Source organism: Chrysemys picta, chromosome 1 (genome assembly GCF_011386835.1).
Source record: "Chrysemys picta bellii isolate R12L10 chromosome 1, ASM1138683v2, whole genome shotgun sequence".
NCBI lineage: Eukaryota > Metazoa > Chordata > Testudines > Emydidae > Chrysemys > Chrysemys picta.
Genome location: NC_088791.1, coordinates 31,403,830 through 31,426,222, shown reverse-complemented (window position 1 = coordinate 31,426,222; position 22,393 = coordinate 31,403,830). Strand labels below are relative to the sequence as shown.

General features: G+C 43.1%; 1 protein-coding gene across 13 annotated transcripts in view; it reads right to left on the bottom strand.

Moving 5' to 3' along the window:
• CPNE8 (copine 8) overlaps positions 1-22,393 on the bottom strand; it is a 276,759-nt gene that overhangs the window by 25,898 nt on the left and 228,468 nt on the right. For all 13 annotated transcript variants that reach the window (XR_010589758.1, XM_005286837.5, XM_042848628.2 and 10 more), the window contains one exon: positions 3,210-3,312. Coding sequence is in view for 12 of the 13 variants with exons in the window: in XM_005286837.5 (XP_005286894.1) it covers positions 3,210-3,312 (103 nt within the window). In the remaining variant the exon portion in view is untranslated. The remainder of the gene's footprint in view (positions 1-3,209; positions 3,313-22,393) is intronic.

Sequence of the window (22,393 nt, the reverse complement as noted above, 5' to 3'; positions counted from 1 at the left end):
GCAGAATCTAAAGTATCTTTGGATGATGACTCCTCCTGATCACATGTTCAGTAGATCTCCAGGAGATTTATTTTCATATTCTGAAGCTTTGGGAAGATGATGCTGTAATGACGGATTTCAGTACAGTAGAACCTCAGAGTTACAAACTGACCCGTCAACCATATACCTCATTTGGAGCCAGAACTATGCAATCAGGCAGCAGCAGCAGAGACCTCCCCTCCCACCCCCAGAAAGCAAATACAGTACACTACTGCATTAAAAGTAAACTACTAAAAAAAACAAATGGAAAGTTTAAAAAAAGATTTAACAACGTTAGGAAACTGTTTCTGTGCTTGTTTAATTTAAATTAAGATGGTTAAAGCAGCATTTTTCTTCTGTATAGTAAAGTTTCAAAGCTGTATTAAGTCATTCAGTTGTAAACTTTTGAAAGAACAACCATAACAATAAGAGTTACGAACATTTCAGAGTTATGAACAACCTCCATTCCTGAGATATTCATAACTCTGAAATTCTACTGTATTTCCTCCTGGAATCTTGATCTCTGTATGGATGTGTTGAATGGGTTGAATGCTACAATTCCCTTTGCAAGACAAAGAATCTTGTGGAATCTTGTACCCTCTACAAAATATTTGGCTCTCCACAGAACTGGTTCCTATTATTCCAGTATGTAGGAGATGGTCTACTGTACCCTTCATCTTCTGATGCTTCGAAGGTTCTCATAGTGTTGGTTTATTTATTTATTTTGAGTAAAGGATAAACTTGTCCCTAGGACAATAAGTGAGTTATATTGAATATCCTTCCTCGATTATCTCAAGTATTTGTTTTCTCAGGTTGCTCACTCCCAGATGAGGGGCCACCCTGAAGTCTTCTTGAGGGGGCTGGGCAGGGGGATCTTTCCAATCTTGGAAAAACCCCAAACAAGAGATGCTTTTGGGGGTAGATGGTTTTTCCAGAGAATCCCATCCTCTCCAACTCTCAGGAAAGGCAGCAATGTACAACCTCTGTGTAATCTATGCTGGAACCTGGAGGAACAGGGGGATCAAATGGAACCACCTGCTGAGATACGGTACTTTGGAGATTTTCTCACTGGAAGGAGGGAGGGATTAATTCGTTCTCCAAAGCGTCAGTGACAACTTTGTTTCAGTACTCCCCAAAGAGCTTATCAACAAAATATTTGGAAGGATAATCAGATGTTAGACAGCAATTCCACTTTTGTCAAAACCCAGTGGCCCCCTTCCTCAGGGGGTCCCCTGGGGAGGCAGATCAGCATTGTACGTTGCTAACGCTGTTGCAAGCATCGCAAGCCATTTTGGGAAGGGTTAAAGGGTTAAAGGTATGAGTGTGGAGTGGAAGATTCCTTTGCAGTTTGTGAGAAGCCGAAGGGGGAGGAAGGGAGAAGAGAATGGGTTAACTCAACGCTTCAGCTCTCAGCTCAGCCTGAAAATAAGACGGGGGTTCCAGTGCAAGGTCACAGCGCTCGAACAGATTCTATGCAGCCACATCTGTTTCTTACCCAACCCCCCCAACCGTGGGAAAAGGGGGGTCAGCTGGGCAGGGCATTGCAAAACTGGTGAGACAGTGAAGGCCAGCGAGGGCAAAAACAGAGTCCCATGTCCCTGATGTTTTTGGAATGCTGAGGACGCCGCAGAAAGCTGGTTTGGACTGGTACAAAGAGCAAGGGGGACAGAGGTCCCTGGACAAAACACCCCCAAAAGACCCCAGGACTTAAAACCCTCCTTAGAGCTGAAGCAAATCGGAGATCAACAGCGGACCCTGGACGACCTGTGCATAGGACAGAACTCCCGTCCACCTCTTCCCTCCCTTCTTCGTACGTTACACCCAGGCTTCGCCAGCCCTGGGTAGTGTGTGTGCGAGTATGAAAGTGGGTTAGGGCCTGGGGCACTAACGCTTTCTTCCTTTCTTTGAGTGACGTGGGGAACCCCCAGCACTCTCCATTGTTATTTTATTAATAAAGCTTTAAAATTCAGTCACTTGGTGTGCTCCGTCATCTCCTCCCCTAATGATCCTGTGGCCTCAGCCTGATCACCTGACGCCTCGGGCAGATTGGTAACAGAAATCTGTCATACTTTCTTCAAATGGAGCCATAGTTGCCCCCAAGACACATCTTTGGCATTTTTGAACGTATAGCAAATCAGTCACATAGAATGAGGAGTGGGCTGCAGGCATTGGAGACAACTGACTTATTAATTTCAGAAAGGTCACAGGAGCTAGCATCTTTCAAGGCAGATGAGGACTTGCAGGTAAAACTGCTAGTGAGAAGGGGCTTGCTCTGTGGCCTTTTAAACCATCTCAGCATATACCTTGCCTCTGTGCTAGCTGAGAGCAGGAATTTCATCCTCCTGGTTGCTATGGGGGAAACTTGTCATGCCCTGAGAGGTTTAGGAGATTCCACAGAAACTTTCCTGCTTGTTCTGGAAGCTGTAGCAATAGGTGTCCCATGACCGGGGGAGAGGCAGAGGGTTTTGAAAAACATACACCTGGTTCCAGGCCACTTATTCTGCCCTTATCTTAGCAAAGGGAATTTCATCGGCATTGATTTAGACCTTGCCCACACATCAGGTGGGAGCTGAGTTTCTGCAGCCTGCCATCTCTGTCTGCCATTTCTGAGGAGGGAGAGGAAGAGAGGGGCTGTCCTTGAAACCCGTCTCAGAAAGTCAAAATAAATTTAAAGTTTAGCTGTTTTGAGAAGAAAAACTTCAAAACCAATGAAGAAACTGACTTTAGTTAAAAATATTTACAAAAACATGTGAAAGCTATGCTACAAAAGGAGACCTGGAGTCTGCAGTACATGACACTCGGAGGCAAATAATTCTGGAAAGGAGTTTTTCCTGAGGGTTCATCCTGAGCCCAGGCTTATAGTAAAGATCTGGTTTTCTTTCATAGATTGTAAGACCAGAAGGGACATGGAGATAGGGAACATCCATTCCAAAGACCATCTGACATAAAGAGGACTGAGAAGTCACTTATTTCTAGATTGCACAATCAATATTAGTATCAGCTAGAAGACCACAAGTTCCTCAGAGCACTGATTTGATAAAGCTGGTTAAAATTTCACAGTTAGTTTCATTTGGCCTCTATGCCTGGCAATTTTTATTATTTGGAAAGAAGAGAGTTTACAGTCCAAAATATTAAGACCAGGAAGTATACTGCTTATAAAATATAGAAATCCAAGTTTAAATAGAACTTACGTTAACTATTGATTCCTTTGTTTGAGCCATGTCTGAAATAACCCCATCTGTAATAATGAGAAGAACAAAATACTGGGAGCCATCTTTTACCGAGGAAGCATATCTGAAACAACAACAAAAAAGACCAAAATTATAACAGCAGAAAACCTGTATACAAACAGACTAATATGACAAACTGTACTTTGCAATTCAATTGCTTAAAAAAGTAATGCTGAGGGTCTATGCTAGGCCCCCCAAAAGAAAAAGCATTCATAATTAAAACATAGCCTGCAGCTAGGGGTTATTTTACAAGTTAATACATAAGGCACTACATATGATAGTTTACACACAGAGACTCACAGTTTTATTCTACTTTATAGACAGACTTTATTTAGAGATACAGGGAAACAATTAATTATTTGCTCAGGAATCTGTTTAGCTAAATTACCTGGTCCAGATCAGGGACCTTCTGTGTGAAGCTCTCCCTCATATTATTTAGAAATTAGGCCTCAGTCACCTTCACAGAAGCATCTTTCTCTTCAGAAGTCTCACCAGATATAGGGGCTATACTGAGAGAGGATGCAGAAGAGATGCACATCATCTCTCCTATACCCAATGTGGAATCTCCAGAGAACGTAGTACACTCTCCAGGCTGTATTACTTCTGATGAATCCACTCCACCTGGGGGCACTGTGATCAAAGGGAGGCACTGGTAGGGTGATGATCCAGGCTACCAGGGATACATCAGAGTTAAAGTCAATGCAAAGGTGTAGGAAAGTACAGAGATCCTTGGGATTCCGCCAAGTTTAGGGTTCTGTCATTTTCATGATAGGTAAACCCTGTTCTCCCCCCAAAAGGAGAACTCTGCAGAAGCATCCCCATTGAGATTTTCTTCCATAGCGACTTCTCCTTTTGGTTTTAACATGCGAGGGTATGATCTTGGCCTCTGTTATTTATCTGTCACACCATAATGCATAAATTTCATAGTTGGTCCCGTGTGGATTATGAGCCCATACAATAGCACAAAGTAGTCCTATAAAAATGAAGTAATATATATGTGGAACAACGTTTCACTCACTAGTGTCCAGAGTGATTTTTTAAAATGTTTTTTTTTTAAATCTCCTACCCTGGTCTTCATTCTTTAAAATATATATCAATGTAGTATATTAAATTAATTTATATTTAAAAAATCCTAAGAACTAGGGATGTGCATACAAAATTCAACTAGTCTCATGAACTTTCATTGTTGTAACCTTCATCCTCTCACATCCCCTCCATACTGCTTTTGTTTTTGCTATGTTAAATCTAAGCACTTCGGATTAAGGACCTGACATTTTATTTGTTTGGAAAGTACCATTTGTCAAAATTAGTTGATTACTACAAGTTGAAGAAACTGAAAATTATATCTTTTTCCTTTAGAATTGTTCAATGTAACTGACAATAAGCATTTTTTTGGTGTGAGCTGGGTTGAAAGAGCTTTCTCAGGAATGGACTTGTTTCTCAGGAATGACAATTTGTCAAAGAGTTTCTGCAATGGCATAAAAACAATTGAAAGAACAGTTGCATAGGTGTAAGTGGTAGCTGCATGTTCCTTACTCTAACCATTGGTCTTGTCGTTGTAGATTTTTACAAACTGAGAACACTATGTGTAGGATTCAAAATATAAAGCTGTTTTAGATAGTCAACTCAATTGGCAACTCAGACTTACAAGTAGGCTGTTCAAAAAGAATGGCTAGGAATTTGACTTTTCTTTACTACCATGGAATAGTAGCTGTTTAAATGACCTATCCTGAAACTAAGTATTTTACTTATTCTGTACACCTAAGCTAACATAGTTTTTCCTAAAATAAACTAGTACTGGAAATAAAACCATTTATGGGTCAAGTCGTTTAAAAAGAAGCACATATAGAAAGAACCCCTGGATTCCTTACTCCCTGAGGCAGTGGAGTTTAAGTCCAATACAAACATTATATATTAGGACTGGTTAAGATGTATCAGCAATCTACACTGAGTAACTGAAAGGAAAACTCCCAAGTACCAGCACAATTCAAAATAGTTCTTTGTGACTATAGTTTTTCAGTTGCATTTTACACAAGTAAGGAAAAAGCTCTGAGCTATGAAATTACACATTTATTCATGGTCACATGGTTAATGAAATTAAGTTTTCAGAAAGTTCATAGTGTAACAAGGCACAAATCAATCAAAAGTAGCACACTGTACATTGCAGGTGTTAACTAACTAAAGTACTTGTTTGACAGCATGGGAGGAACTACCTACAAACTCCTGGAACATATTCTCCAGAGAATCAGTCTTCTTGTCAAGTCAGTGATCCCCAAAGAACAAGTGGGATTCCGGCCTAAATGCTGTTGTTGCGACCATGTTTTGGCCATTGTAACACATATTAAGGCCTGATTCCAGAAGAAATTTAAGATCAGCACAGACTTTGTAGACCTGTCATTGGCCCACAATAGAGTCTGGATTAAAAGCCTGATGCTAAAGCTCACAAGGATCATCCCCTGCCACAACACACTACACCTTCTATGGACGATGCTGAGCAATAGGTGGCTACGTGTTCACCTGGGCAATGAAGTCAGTTCGCTCTGGTTCCTCAACAATGGACTGCCACAAGGCTCAGTACTCACGCTGATGCTTTTCAATGTTTACAAGAGTGACATGCCTCCAAGCAAATTTGAGTATGTGGATGACCTTGCCCTGGCAACACATGCAGCCACCTTCTGTGACATCAAGTCCACCCTGAACAGGGACCTACAAACCAGGGAGGAATATTTCTGGAAATGGAGGCTGAAGCCAAATCCTCACAAAACAACAGTCACTTCATTACATCTTGATAACAAGAATGCTAAGCGCACCCTGAAAGTTACCTTTGGCAACACTGTGCGACATGATACCACTCCAACCTAACTCACAGTAAAGTTGGATTGCACACTAATCTTCCACAACCATCTGAAGAAGATAGCTGTCAAAATGAAGACAAGGGTCAACACAGTGCAGAAACTGGCAAGAACAATGTCATAACTATAAAGGGAAGGGTAACAGCTGTCCTGTGTACAGTACTATAAAATCCCTCCTGGCCAGAGACTCCAAAAATCCTTTTCCCTGTAAAGGGTTAAGAAGCTCAGGTAACCTGGCTGGCATCTGACCCAAAGGACCAATAAGGGGACAAGATACTTTCAAATCTTGGGAGGAGGGGGGGAAGGCTTTTGTTTGTGCTCTTTGTTTGGGAGTTCGTTCGCTCTTGGGACTGAGCGGGACCAGACATCAATCCAGGTTCTCCACATCTTTCTAAACAAGTCTCTCCTATTTCAAACTTGTAAGTAAATAGCCAGGCAAGGCGTCTTAGTTTTACTTTGTTTTCTCAACTTATAAATGTACCTTTTACTAGAGTGTTTATCTGTTTGCTGTACTTTGAACCTAAGACTAGAGGGGAGTCCTCTGAGCTCTTTAAGTTTGATTACCCTGTAAAGTTATTTTCCATACTGATTTTACAGAGATGATTTTTACCTTTTTCTTTAATTAAAAAACCTTCTTTTTAAGAACCTGATTGATTTTTCCTTGTTTTTAGATCCAAGGGGGTTGGATCTGTATTCACCGGGAGTTGGTGGGAGAAAGAAGGGGGGATGGTTAATTTCTCCTTGTTTTAAGATCCAAGGGGTTTGGATCTGTATTCACCAGGGAATTGGTGAAGGTCTCTCAAGGCTACCCAGGGAAGGGAATTAGCTTTGGGATGGTGGCAGCGGACCAGACCTAAGCTGGTAGTTAAGCTTAGAAGTTTTCATGCAGGCCCCCACATTTGTACCCTAAAGTTCAAAGTGGGGATACAGCCTTGACAAACAAGTTTAAAAGCATCAGCATCCCAGTGTTATGGACATCAGCGATGAGACTTATGTACTCTGTAATTGAGTACTGTGCACAGTTATGGACCGGAAGTAGCCATAATTGACTTGTTGATATCCAACTAAATTCTGCAATGTGGTGCATCACTGGAACCCTCAATTTGACCTCAACATCTTGGCTGCCAATGCTGTTGCACATTCCTCCCCCTTCCATTCGATGTGATGCCGCAACCCTTTGGGAATTCCAGAGGATCATGGAAAATGAACATCTTCCCATCCACCAGGGCCTTAACAACGTCCATCACCACCACCTGAAGTCGCGTAAACCTTTTTGGGCCCACACATTTAACCTTCAACAATGCAACTTCAACCCTGATGAAGCCTGGAAAGCTGAATGGAATTCACAAGAAGTCACATATAAACACCTCATGAAAGAGCTGATGCAGAAGATCTCTGGCTTTGATCTCCCATGAAGCTCATGGGCAACCCTAAACTGTATCGGCACAAACTATGACAGATGTGGATACTTTCTGTACAAATGGAAAATTAAAGACTCTCCAGTATGCGACTGTGATCACCCAGAACAGACCATGGAACATATAACAACTCAATGCCCGATTCACAAATATGAAGGGGACATCACAGCAATAGCCTCTGCTATTCCAGACACAATTATCTGGCTTAACCATCTAAATGTAAAATTATAGTTGTTGCTCTACATTTACATCAGCCATACAAAGAAGAATACAGCTTTTATATCTCCTATTTTGTTTTAATGCTATACTTTAACATTATGTTGTAAAAGATGTACTGTTATTGCAATTTGTGCTTCGCATAAGATATTTAATAGAAATTTTAATTGCAAGTTGTAAATGGCAGGTCATAAATCCAAGGGCAATTTTGGTCAAAGGGCAAAAGAGCATATTCTCAAAGAACAGGACACTTCCCTTTTTACAAGACCCACTGGTCTGGTTTAGATATGATCTTTGTCTCTTAAGAAAACACATTTTTTAAAGAGTTTTATGTTTTAGAGAAAGACCTGGTAGCGTAAAAAAAAAAGAAAAGATTTTTTTTGTTCAGGTTATTCTAAAGAGAAATATAGGGATGTGTTATCAGAGCTATAAACTAAGACACAGAAGTGGGCTTTTTCTTTAGACCCTCCTCCGTTTTGCAAGAAAAAGCATCAGTTAAAACACCCACAAAATTCATATCGAAATACATTTCTTTTACAAACACTCTAAAGTTTTCATTCTTCAAATTAAGAAAACAATTATGGTTGAAAATGTTGGTTCCTCTTAGCTGAGGCTTGCCTACACAGTGAGTGGTGCAATAGAGGGCTGTGAATTCTAGTACTCACTAAAATTTCCTGGTGTGCTTTAATGTAGCACTGTTTGAAATGGGACTACATTAACGTGCACTAGGGACCATTTAGTGCACGCCAGCAGAGCCACACAGGCCAATTACTGTGCAACACACAGTGGAAACATGAATTTATATCCCTCTAGTGCAGGTCCACACACCATGAAGACAAGCCCTAACTCATTTGGTGCAACCCTCTTTTTTTATTTCTTAAATACTTAAATTGCTAAGCTTATTTTGAAATGTATACACCTCTATCCCGATATAAGGCGACCCGATATAACATGAATTCGAATATAACGCGGTAAAGCAGTGCTCTGAGGGGGCGGGGCTGCACACTCCGGCAGATCAAAGCAAGTTCATTATAACGCGGTTTCACTATAACACGGTAAGATTTTTTGGCTCCCGAGGACAGCGGTATATCGGGGTAGAGGTGTATTTGCAAATATTTTGCATCATAGCTTCTAATGATATATAAATAATAAAAAGCAGTATGTACCAACTTGGAATCTAATAACCATGCTAACTGGTTGCTAACTACAAGAAGCCATGTAAGTATAGAATATTTATATTAATTGGGAAAATAATTAGTTATTTTGACAATGCTTAAGCAACTCCTTCACCCAACTCAGAAAGAGAATCGCATCTCCAAGACTGTTAAGAAAAGACAATGACTTATTTAAAGACTATTCTAGTCTGAAGACTCTCTAAGAATTAAGTAAGTTTAAAAGAACTAAAAGCTTTTATATAGAGAACAGGAATGCTTGGACTTTTTGAAAACAGAAATTCAATTTATATTAAATACTAATAAAACTGAAGAAATAGCTCGGAAAATGGACTAAATAAAGGAAAGCATTAAAACTCTTAACTTTAAAAATGTTCTGATAATTTCCTGCCACAGAGACAAAAGCAGTTTAACTATCAAATTCAGGTAAAGTTATAACCCTAATGCATATGCATTAATGGATTACATAAAATAAGCTCCTAAGGATACCGCATGAAAATACTGAGTGAACATAAGAATGAAAACAACTAATTTAAATCCAGCCAAGCCCTAAAAAATAGGTATGTCTTGCACCACCAGCAAAATTATCAAAGAAGAGTATAAAATCTCTGTAGTAAAACATGCAGTGTGCACTTTGCTCCCATCCTCAACTTTACAGCAGATCATCACAGTTCATCTGGCAAGCAAACAGCAACTGCCAAATTAAGACAGCCAATAAAAGAACAGTCACTGAGCAGCATCAAGAAGAAGCAACCCTCCAGTTCAGAAACATCCCCAGGTCTTCAACATGAATTGGTGCGCTGGATATTATCCATAGCATTGCCAAGGAATTAGATCTGAATTTTCTTGTAATAAATTTAATGGGATATTGAAATGCTATTTTAATTTAAGATATTAACAACTTCTCCTGCTAAAACACCAAATGGTTGAGGATTAGACCAGGTAATCCTAGTTAGGTCTAATATTGGTAAACAGAGAACTAATGGGATTTAATTCAGAGTAAAGTTCTTAATATTCATTAATTTTTACTCACCTTTGCCCATTTATAAACTATTTAGGTGATATATGGTAAACCAAACAGAACTCACCTACCCTTAAACAAAATTATTTTGTTGATCTATAAACTGTTTTAGTTACTCAAGATACACTAAGACTGGACTCTACTAATTTTGGGAAATAATATACTTTGGTCTTAACTTCCAAAGAGAAAAGAGTACTTTTACCAGCGGCAGGCCCAATCTTAAAGGTGTAATCTCTGGCAAAAGCTTTCCAGAGTCACATACAGAAGAGATTGCAATTTAAGTAAGCATTATTTATCATTCATGTTCTATTTTATGTGGTTCCACAGTTAATTATTGTAATGATTTGCTAGTTTTTAACCAGGGTGTCCTCTAAGAGCCCCATATGCCAGATATAGCCGGAGTCACATTCCTAAAATGGCATTCAGAGATTGAGTTTATTATGAGCTGACCCACCATTTCTTTTTTCTCTAGACATTATTTCTCTAGACATGTCAAACCTTTCTTGGATAAAATTACTTGGTCTAGCAATTTAAAGAAACCCACTTTCACTCTCACAGGTGGCAGGGAGAGAAGAGGGACACCAACTAGTTCATATTCCCTGTCCTGTGGTTTTCTGTTGAAGTACATTTGCAATCAGCTGATCTTTTTCAAATGCCAGGAACATCACATTACTGTACGGTGACTTCTTTGAAGTGCAGTGTGCCTGGCACCTCCTGGGACTAGCCATGGGAACTGGCAGGAGGTGGAGTGCATCTAGATAGGATCTATTCCATGCAATTGAATGAGGGGATGAAAAAAAATTGAGAACTTCTGCCACTTACCAAGCTATGCAGTTTAACTACCCATGTGGATTTTCACCTGAATGATTTTTCTACAACTGCTTTTTTTTTTTTGGGGGGGGGATAATACAGTAGATAAATCTCTTGCAATAAAGTAAAAAGGACCAACCAGCCTACACTTCCTGTTCAGATTTTATCTGGAAAAAAAGCACTATAGATACTTCACTTATATGTACAGATGTGCATCACTGTGTAGTTTATAAAATAAACTATTATGTTTGTGCACACATGCAAAATAGCAGAGGTTGCTGAATGCTCTTTAATGCATACCTGGATATCTACTAGCAGGATTGAGAATTTGGCAATTCTTAATGCCATTATAAAATCCTTTTTATACCATGCCACACCAGTAATAGAGACAGATGTTGCTATTACTTCTATCTGCTATATCTATATTTTGCTATGCAAAAAACTAGTTAAAGTAGCTGAATTTTATATTAAAATTATGTAAAAACTATTCATTCAGTCTCTTATGCTGACTTTACAAATGAGCATTCTTACATTTTAATTTGTTCTTAGCTTCTTCAGTTCAACACCACAGAAGACTTCCTTATATTGGCTGACAGGTAGGATATTGCACTTGACTTTAAGCCTTGAATGCATAAACAGGGGAATCTCAAGTAGGAGCAGTGAGGTTATTTTACCTCTGTATTTCACATGGTGTGACTGCTGCTGGAACACCGTGTTGAGTTCTGGTGTCCACAATTCTAGAAGGATGTGGATAAATTGGAGAGGGTTCAGAGAAGAGCCACAAGAATGATTACACCATCAGAAAACATGCTTTACAATAATAGTGTCATGGAACTCTGTTTAGCTTAACAGAGAGAAGGTCAAGGGGTGACTTGATTACTGTTTGAAGTGCCTACACGGAGAACAAATATTTAATAATGGGCTCTTCAGTCTAGCAGAAAAAGGTATAACATGATCCAATGTCTGGAAGTTGAAGCTAGACAAATTCAGATTTGAAATAAGGTGTACATTTACTCTGACATCATAATCAAAAAGGCAGACAAAAGAGGTGCTGTCGTCATCATGAATAAATTGGAATATGACCAAGAGGCTACTAGACAGCTCTCCAACACCACATTCTACAGGCCATTATCCTCTGATCCCACTGAGGATTACCTAAAGAAACTACACCATCTGCTAAAAAAACTCCCTGACAAAGCACAGGAACAAATCTGTACAGACACATGCCTAGAACCCCGACCAGGGTATTCTATTTGCTACCCAAGATCCATAAACCTGGAAATCCTGGACGCCCCATCATCTCAGGCATTGGCACCCTAACATCAGGCTTGTCTGGTTATGTGGACTCTCTCCTCAGGCCCTTCGCTACCAGCACTCCCAGCTATCTTCGAGACACCACTGACTTCCTGAGGAAACTACAATCCATCGGTGATCTTCCAGAAAACACCATCCTGGCCATTATAGACGTAGAAGCCCTCTACACCAATATTCCACACAAAGATGGACTACAAGCTATCAGGAACAGTATCCCCGATAATATCACAGCTAACCTGGTGGCTGAACTTTGTGACTTTGTCCTCACCCACAACTATTTCACATTTGGGGACAATATATACCTTCAAGTCAGCGGCACTGCTATGGGTACCCACATGGCCCCACAGTATGCCAACATTTTTATGGCTGACTTAAAACAACGCTTCCTTAGCTCTCGTCCCCTAACGCCCCTACTCTACTTGCGCTACATTGATGACATCTTCATCATCTGGACCCATGGAAAAGAAGCCCTTGAGGAATTCCACCATGATTTCAATAATTTCCATCCCACCATCAACCTCAGCCTAGATCAATCCACACAAGCAGTCCATTTCTTGGACACTACTGTGCTAATAAGCGATGGTCACATAAACACCACCCTATACCGGAAACCTACTGACCAACCGCTACACTTACCTACATGCCTCCAGCTTCCATCCAGGACACACCACACGATCCATTGTCTACAGCCAAGCTCTAAGATATAACCGCATTTGCTCCAATCCCTCAGACAAAGACAAGCACCTACAAGATCTCTATCAAACATTCTTAAAACTACAATACCCACCTGCTGAAGTGAAAAAACAGATTGACAGAGCCAGACGAGTACCCAGAAGTCACCTCCTACAAGACAGGCCCAACAAAGAAAATAACAGAACACCACTAGGTGTCACCTTCAGCCCCCAACTAAAACCTCTCCAGTGCATCATCAAAGATCTACAACCTATCCTGAAAGATGATCCTTTACTCTCACAGATCTTGGGAGACAGACCTGTCCTCGCTTACAGACAACCCCCCAACCTAAAGCAAGTACTCACCAGCAACCACACATCACTGAACAAAAACACTGACCCAGGAACCTATCCTTGTAACAAAGCCCGATGCCAACTCTGTCCACATATCTATTCAAGTGACATCATCATAGGACCTAATCACATCAGCCATACCATCAGGGGCTCATTCACCTGCACATCTACCAATGTGATATATGCCATCATGTGCCAGCAATGCCCCTCTGCCATGTACATTGGCCAAACCGGACAGTCTCTCCGCAAAAGAATTAATGGACACAAATCTGACATCAGGAATCATAATACTCAAAAACCAGTGGGAGAACACTTTAACCTGTCTGGTCATTCAATGACAGACCTGCGGGTGGCTATCTTACAACAGAAAAACTTCAAAAACACTCCAACGAGAGACTGCTGAGCTGGAATTGATATGCAAACTAGATACAATCAACTTAGGATTGAATAAGGACTGGTAATGGCTGAGCCATTACAAACATTGAATCTATCTCCCCTTGTAAGTATTCTCACACTTCTTATCAAACTGTCTGTACTGGCCTAGCTTGATTATCACTTCAAAAGTTTTTTTTCCACTTACTTAATTGGCCTCTCAGAGTTGGTAAGACAACTCCCACCTGTTCATGCTCTCTGTATATGTGTATATATATATCTCCTCAATATATGTTCCATTCTATGCATCCGAAGAAGTGGGCTGTAGCCCACGAAAGCTTATGCTCTAATAAATTTGTTAGTCTCTAAGGTGCCACAAGTACTCCTGTTATTTTTAAAAGGGAGAGCAATTAATCACTGGAACGTCACATTGGATTCTCAATCACCAACTGGATGTTTTGCTAAAAGATATGCTCTAGAAATTATTTCCGGAAATGTCCATGACCTGTGTTATACCGGAGCACAATGGTTCCGTCTGGCCTGGTAATATATGAATTTAAGATCTCTTATAGTTTTCATGGATTTTTTTAACATCAGAATGGACCATTAGATCATCTAGTCTGGCCTTCTATGTAACAGGCCAGTTGCAACAACATGCTCTTCCCTGACTAATATTTCTATAGCAAATATGATGTTAAGTAAAATCTTAACTTCCACTACATGAATATTTAGTTTCCAACAAGCTGGGATGTAAGTCTATTCCGTCTTAGCTGGATGTGCATTAAGGTGTCTTTATGGACCCTGCTGCTGTGCATTAAAAGTTCTGTAGTGCGCTTTGATCTACCCCACTTTGAAATGGCACTAGATCGAAGTGCACTAAGGAACTGTTAGTGTGGGTCAGGAAGGTCCACAGAAACAGTTAGTGTGCAGCAGGCTAGTGTGGGGTTGATTCACACCCCAGATTGCCACAAACTAAATGTTTGCTGCAAACTAAACTTAAATGCCACAAACTAAACTTAAAAGAAACTCAAAAAATTTACTTGTTGAAACCAGTATTTCTTTTTACAGTGTGGATAAATTCCTCCAAGCTCAAGAAATAAAGATGCACAAAAATTAACAGGTAAAAATTCACATTTCTGCAGTCATAAGTTTATCAACGCAGAACTAATGGGATTTGTACAGGAGCCCTCTATTAGAAAAATAATTGTAACTGGACATCAATGTCAGGAGGAGCAAGCATTATTTAGAAAAATGTCAAGGAAAAAAACTATGAACCCAATTCTCCACACTGCTATACCAGTTTAACTCAATGAAGTTACCCCACATTTACATCAGCGTAAATGAGTGGAGAATCATAAGGCTCTATGTTTGCTTGATACACTAAAGGACTCTGTGTGCCCTGCATCCATTGCGATAAAAGAGGGTATTCCACAATGCTTTATGAAGATGTGGAGAAAATATCACTCTGCTGCTTGGTAAATCCTTTCCCTCTTCTCAATCAAGAAGGAATGCCTCTTGCAGAAAGAGCCTATATATGGTCTGGACTCAGAATACTTTTGGACTTTTTAAGGTCTGAGTGACTGAACAGAGTAGTGTTCAGAGTCAGTGAGCAGCCCTTGTCGTCAGGGCAGCGTGGCCCAATGGCCAGAGTCAGTGAGCGGCCCTGCCCGCCAGGGTGGCATGGCCCAATGGCCAGAGTCAGTAAAGTAGCCCACCTCTGTGAGATTGTGTGGCCTGTTGGCCCATTGGGGGAGTGGGGCGCCCCTCAGAGGTGTGAGGCGCCCCAGGTAAGTGGACTTGGGCCCTCTCTGCTCCTCTGAGCCCCAGCCCAGGGCCCTGGCGGGGGTGCTCACCACCAAGTCTGCAGGGATCCGCCTGAAACACACTGACCAGTCCTCTGGTTAACTCACTGGCAAAGAGTTTGAGTCCCTTGGGCCTCTTCTTACCCTTTCCCCCTCATCGAAACTCTCCAGTTCCCCCAGGTCTCTGGGGTCCTCAAATGGCCAGACTCCCACCGATGCCGTCCCTTCTCTGGGCTCGTTGGGCAGCCTGGAGTCTCCAGTCAGGAACTCTATGAGTCATAGTCCCGTAGTCGGGGCTTGTAGCAACTCCCTGCAGGGAGCTTGAAGTCCGCGTCCTTCCCCCTCAGCAGCCTCTCCAGACTGAACTGGGCTGCTACCTTTTATATGTTGCCTCCAGGCTGAATAGCAGGGTCGAAAGGGCGGGGCTTCCTCAGCCTACAAAGCAGAGTTAACCCTTTTGGGGCAGGTGCGGATAGGTATACCCCATTGCAGATGGTTAAGTATGAATGTCAAGTAATCGAACAGAAGGTGCCACTTTTCAACTGCATTTGACAACTCTCCTGCATCATTCAAATGATGGAACCAAAATCAGAAAATTCTACAAGTGGTAGAGAAATACAATTTTGTTCTTCCTTGGTTTTGTTGCAATGACCACCATGATCTTTGAGAAAAAAACATGGCACCTTCCTAATCTGAAGAGCCTGCCACTGTACTGTAAACTTCTCCAATGGAAAAAAGATGATTACTAACCTTCTAAAACTGTTGCACTTTGAGGTGTGTTACTCATGTGCATTCCAATGTAGCTATGCGTGCGTGGCATGCGATATCCAGCGATATCCATTGGGTCGACTCTGGTGCCTCCGGGAGTCACGCCCTCATGGCGCTGTATATAGGGATCTGCCACCCTGCCAACTCTTCAGTTCCCTGTTGACGGCTAACTCTGACAAATGAGTAGGAGTGCAGGTTTTGGAATGCACATGAGCAACAAATCTCAAAGAACAACAGTTACGGAAGGTTAGTAACTGTCTTCTCTTCTTTGAGTGCTTGCTCATGTCCATTCCAGTGTAGGTGACTCCCAAAGATGTAGGAGGTGGGTTCAGAGTACAACAACAAGCAGACTGTAGCACCGCTCTGCCAAATCCAGCATTGTCTCTGGCATGCTGCATGATGGCATAGTGAGTTGCCAAGGTGTGGACAGAAGACCATGTTGCCGCTCTACAGATATAATGGATGGGAACCTGTGCCACAAATGCAGCTGAAGATGCTTGCACCCTTGTGGAATGTGCTGTCGGGGCTGAAGCAGGGACTTTTGTCAGGTCATAGCACGCATAGATACAAGAAGTGATCCACAATGAAATTCTCTGGACTAAGACTGGGAGGCCTTTCATCCTGTCAGCCACTGCCACAAAAAACTCAGGAGTCTTCCTAAATGATTTGGTTCTTTCTATGCAGAAGGCCAGTGCTTGCCTGACATCTAGCAAGTGGAGCCTCTGCTCCTGGCTACTTGTGTGTGGTCTTGGGTACAAGACTGGGAGAAAAAACGTCCTGGTTATTGTGGAACTGCGACACAACCTTTGGGAGGCTGGGTGAGGGCGCAGCTGGACCTTATCCTTGAAGAAGACTGTGTATGGAGGCTCTGATGTGAGGGTCCTAATCTCCAAGACACTCCTGGCTGAGGTGAGGGCCACAAGGAAGGCCACCTTTCACAACAAGTAAAGAGCACACTGCCATGGGCTTGAATGGGGAGTCCTGTGAATCTTGACAGTACCAAGGTAAGGTCCCAGGGAGGGATCAGCTGCTGCAGTTGTAGGTACAGCCTATCTAGTCCCTTAAGAAAATGGCTATAGAATGACTAGAAAAAATGGACCTACTGTTCCACCCCTGGGTGAAAAGCTGAAATTTCTTCCAGGTGTACTCTAAGGGTACATCTACACTTACCGGAGGGTCTGGCGGCAGGCAATCAATGTTCTGGGATCGATCCCGGAAGTGCTCGCCGTCGACGCCGGTACTCCAGCTCGCCGAGAGGAGTACGCGGCATCGACGGGGGAGCCTCCCTGCCGCGTCTGGACCCGCGGTAAGTTCGGACTAAGGTACTTCGAATTCAGCTACGTTATTAACGTAGCTGAATTTGCGTACCTTAGTCCGAAGTGGGGACCAGGTTCACAACAAGTAAAGAGCACATTGCCATGGACTTGAATGGGGGGTCCTGTGAATCTTGACAGTACCAAGATAAGGTCCCAGGGAGGGATCAGCTACTGCAGTTGTAGGTACAGCCTATCTAGTCCCTTAAGAAAGTGGCTATAGAATGACTAGAAAAAATGGACCTACTGTTCCACCCCTGGGTGAAAAGCTGAAATTTCTTCCAGGTGTACTCTAACTGAAGATACCAATAGCCCTTGTTGTTTCAGATGTAGCAAACAGCTCAGAATACATGGTGCTGATGTTTGGGAGAGTGAGACCTCTTTCTGCACTGACCTCTTTCTGCACAGATCGAGAACCTTTTCCATTTTGCCAGGTACATGGCCATGGTGAGTGGCTTTCTGCTCCCTAAAAGAACTTCTTGAACTGGACCTGGGCATGTTAGCAATGCATCCTAGAATACTCACGGAGCTGACTGAGGAGATATCTGAGCCATTGGCAATTATCTTTGAAAAGTCATGGAAGATGGGAGATATTCCAGAAGACTGGAAAAGGGCAAATATAGTGCCCATCTATAAAAAGGGAAATAAGGACAACCTGGGGAATTACAGACCAGTCAGCTTAACTTCTGTACCCAGAAAGATAATGGAGCAAATAATTAAGAAATCAATTTTCAAACACTAGAAGATAATGAGGTGATAAGTAACAGTCAGCATGGATTTGTCAAGAACAGATTGTGTCAAACTAACCTGTTAGCTTTCTTTGACAAGGTAACAAGCCTTGTGGATGGGGGGGAAAAGCGGTAGATCTTGACTTTAGTAAGGCTTTTGATACCGTCTGGCGTGACCTTCTCATAAACAAATTAGGGAAATACAGCCTACAAGGAGCTATTATAAGGTGGGTGCATAACTGGTTGGAAAGTTGTTCCCAGAGAGTAATCATCAGTGGTTCACAGTCATGCTGGAAGGGCATAACGAGTGGGGTCCTGCAGGGATTGGTTCTGGGTCTGCTTCTGTTCAATATCTTCATCAATGATTTAGATAATGGCATAGAGCGTACACTTAAAGTTTGCGGACAATACCAAGCTGGGAGGGGATGCAAGTGCTTTGGAAAATAGGATTAAAATTCAAAATGATTTGGACAAACTGGAGAAATGGTCTGAAGTAAATATGATAAAATTCAATATGGACAAATGCAAAGTACTCCACTTAGGAAGGAACAATCAGTTACACACATACAGCCGAGGAAGGAGTACTGCGGAAAGGGACCAGGGGGTCATGGTGGATCACAAGCTAAATATGAGTCAACAGTGTAACGCTGTTGCAAAAAAAGCAAACATAATTCTGCGATGTATTAGCAGGAGTATTGTAAGCAAGACACGAGAAGTAATTCTTCCAATCTACTCTGCACTGATTAGGCCTCAACTGGAGTATTGTGTCCAGTTCTGGGCGCCACATTTCAGGAAAGATGTGAACAAACTGGAGAAAGTCCAGAGAAGAACAACAAAAATGATTAAAGGTCTAGAAAACATGACCTATGAGGGAAGATTGAAAAAATTGGGTTTGTTTAGTCTGTAGAAGAGAAGACTGAGAGGGGACATGGTAACAGTTTTCAAGTACATAAAAGTTTGTTACAAGGAGGAGGGAGAAAAATTGTTGTTCTTAACCTCTGAGGATAGGACAAGAAGCAATGGGCTTAAATTACAGCAAAGGCGGTTTAGGTTGGACATTAGGAAAAGCTTCCGAACTGTCAGAGTGGTTAAGCACTGGAATAAATTGCCTAGGGAGACTGTGGAATCTCCATCATTGGAGCAGGTTGGACAAACACCTGTCAGGGATGGTCTAGGTAATACTTAGTCCTGCCTTGAGTGCAGGGGACTGGACCAGATGACCTCTTGAGGTCCCTTCCAGTTCTATGAGTCTATGTTACCTCCAAGGAATTCAGCCATGAAGCTTCCATGCTGTGAGATGGAGGGATTCGAGATTTGGATGATATAGGCGTTCGTGATCCTGAGAGATTAGATCCGGAAATGGAGTTAGGGTGATTGGTGTTTCTACCAAGAAGTCCAGAAGAGTGGTGAACCGGTGCTGATGTGGCCAGGCTGGCGCAATCAGGATCACACTCGCTCTTTCCCTTCTGGCCTTCAGCAGGACCTTGCATATGAGCAGAATGGGAGGGAATGCATAGAAGAGATAGTCCTTCCAAGGGAGAAAAAACATGTCTGTGATTGAGCCCACACGGTGATTCTGAAAGGAACAGAACTGCAGACACTTTCTGTTATACTTCGTTGCAAACAGGTCTATCTGGGGATCTCCCCACCTCTGGAACATATTCCTCACGACATCTGGGCGAATGGACTACTTGTGATTAGAGAAGGATCTGCTGAGACAATCCACTAACTCATTCTGGGCCCTTGGAAGATAGGAGACTTTGAGGTGGATTGAGTGGGTTATGCAAAATTCCCAGAGGCGGAGGGCTTCCTGGCATAGATGAGAGGATCACGCTCCACCCTGTCTGTTTATACAGAACATCGCTGTCATGTGTCAGTAAGCACCGACATACACTTGCCTTCCAGGTGGGGCTGGAACATTTGGCAGGCGAGGCACACCGCTCTGAGTTCTCTCACATTGATGTGTAGCAAGAGCTCCTCCTGGGACCAGAGGCCTTGAGTCCTGAGGATCCTCAGGTGAGCTCCCCAACCCAGCGTGGAAACATTGGTGACTAGAGACATTGACAGCTGAGGTTTTGTGAATGGAACACCTGTGCATACTACCCCCGGATCCAGCCACTGTAAGAGGGAGGCAATCAGCGATGGGGGGAATTGTGACCACCCTGTCCAAGCGATCCTGACCTGGTCGGTACCCTGACACTAGCCAGTCCTGAAGAGGTTTGAGTCACAACGTAGTGCGCTTCATCACATACGTGCATGATGCCATATGCCCCAAGAACTTCAGGCAGTTTCTCACTATGGTGATGGGTAGTTTTCTGAGGCTCTCTATGATCTAGTTTAGGGTCTGGAATCTGGCATCCGGTAGAAAGGATCTGGCTTGGACTGAATCGAGGACTGCCCCTATGAACTCTATCCTCTGGATGTGAGAAAGAGTCGATTTTTGCATGTTTAACAAAAGCCCTAACTTCTGGAAAGTTAACAGTAACAATTGTATGTCTGCCTTCACCTGAGCCCACGTCCGACCTCTGATCAAGCAGTCATTGAGGTCAAGGTACACCTGCACCCTGTTTTCTTAGGAAGGCCACGACCACTGCCATGCACTTCCTGAAAACCTGAGTGGCTGCTGACAGGCCGAATGGAAGAACTGTGAATTGGTAGTGTACTTGACCCACAATGAAATGAAGGAATCTTCTATGGCCTTGGAAGATTGAAATATGAAAATAGGCATCCTTTAAGTTGAAGGCGGCATACCAGTCTCCTGGATCCAGAGAGGGGATAATGGAAGTCAAGGAGACCCTGCGGAACTTTAGCTTCTTCATGAATTTGTTGTGGTTTTGCAGGACCAGTATGGGTCTGAGACCACCACTGGTCTTCGGGATTAGGAAATATCAGGAGTAAAACCCCTTGCCCTTTAGCTCTGGAGGAACTTCCTCTACCACTCCCACTTGCAGGGAGCATTTGCACTTCTTGAATCAGGAGTTTCTCATGAGAAGGCTCCCTGAAGAGGGACGTGAAGGAAGGACGGGAAGAACTGAACTCCAGAGTGTATCCCAGTCCTATCATGTGTATCACCCAGCAATCTGAGTGATATGGGCCCATGCCCAATAGAAATGGGATAGCTGGTCCACATAAATCGGGGTGGTTGGATCCTGACACTGTTCTGGTACAGCATCCTTGGATGCACCCTCAAAAGGCCTGTTTAGAACCAGACGATTGTCTGACGATTCTAATAGCTCCATGGGCCAACAAGGGTTCGGAAGGAGGCCTCCTCTTGTAGCTCCTGCCACGCCTCCTATTATAATCCTGCCTCGACTGAGGCTGATAGAAATGAGGCAGAGGTTGGGGCTTAAAATACTTTCTCAGTGGGGCCGGTGTGTGCAGTCCCAGAGACTTCCCAGAAACTGGCCCTGGAGTTCTTCAAGCTGTGGAGCTTGGAGTCTGTCTGCGCCGAAAAGAGTGACATGCCCTCAAATGGGAGGCCCTGGATAGTTTGCTGTACCTCATGCGGGAGACTCGAGGTCTGCAGCTTCGAGCTTCTTCTCATAGCCATAGCAGAAGCCAGGACTCAAGTAGCTGAGTTGGCCATGTCCAGTGCTGCTTGCGCCACTGCTCTGCCTTCCTTGACTAGAACTCAGCCCTGAATTCCTGTGGCAGCATTTTTGTCATTGCGCCCCAGGAGTTAAAGTCATAATGGCTAAGGAGCACCTGCTGGTTGGCAATATGAAGTTGGAGCCTCTTTGGCGTAGATCTTTCTGCCAAAGAGGTCCAGCTTCTTGGTGTCCTTTGCCTTGGGGGGTAGGTCCCTGGTGCCCCTGCTTCTCCCACTAACGACTCTGGAGGAAGATCGGTATAGTTAGTCAAAGCCCTTCCGGGGTACAAAATATTTCATCACCACCCTTTTTGCCATGGGTTGAAAGGAGGCTGGAGTTTGACATCGTGCCTTAACAGGCTCTAGGATGGCACTATCCATAGGCAAAGCTACCTGGGAGGGGACCGAAGGAGTCAAGATGTCCACTAGGGCATGGGAGGTCGCTGCAATCTCCTCCACCTGGATCCCCAGGTTTTGGGCTAACCTCCTTAGTAGATCTTGGTGCACCCTGTGGTCATCCTGTGTGAGTGTAATGGAGGTTCCCACTACCACCTTATCTGAGGAGGAGGAAGAGGATGCTAGGACCGGTACCAGGCCTTGCTCCTGTCCATCAGCACCTAGCAGACCCCATGGTGCCTGTCCCTGAGGTATGGTACCGGGCTCAGTACCTGGGCCCTGTTCCTGTACCACAGGAGGAGATGGTGAGCCTCTACCCTCCGATGCAACAGAGTATGACCTCCTTGAC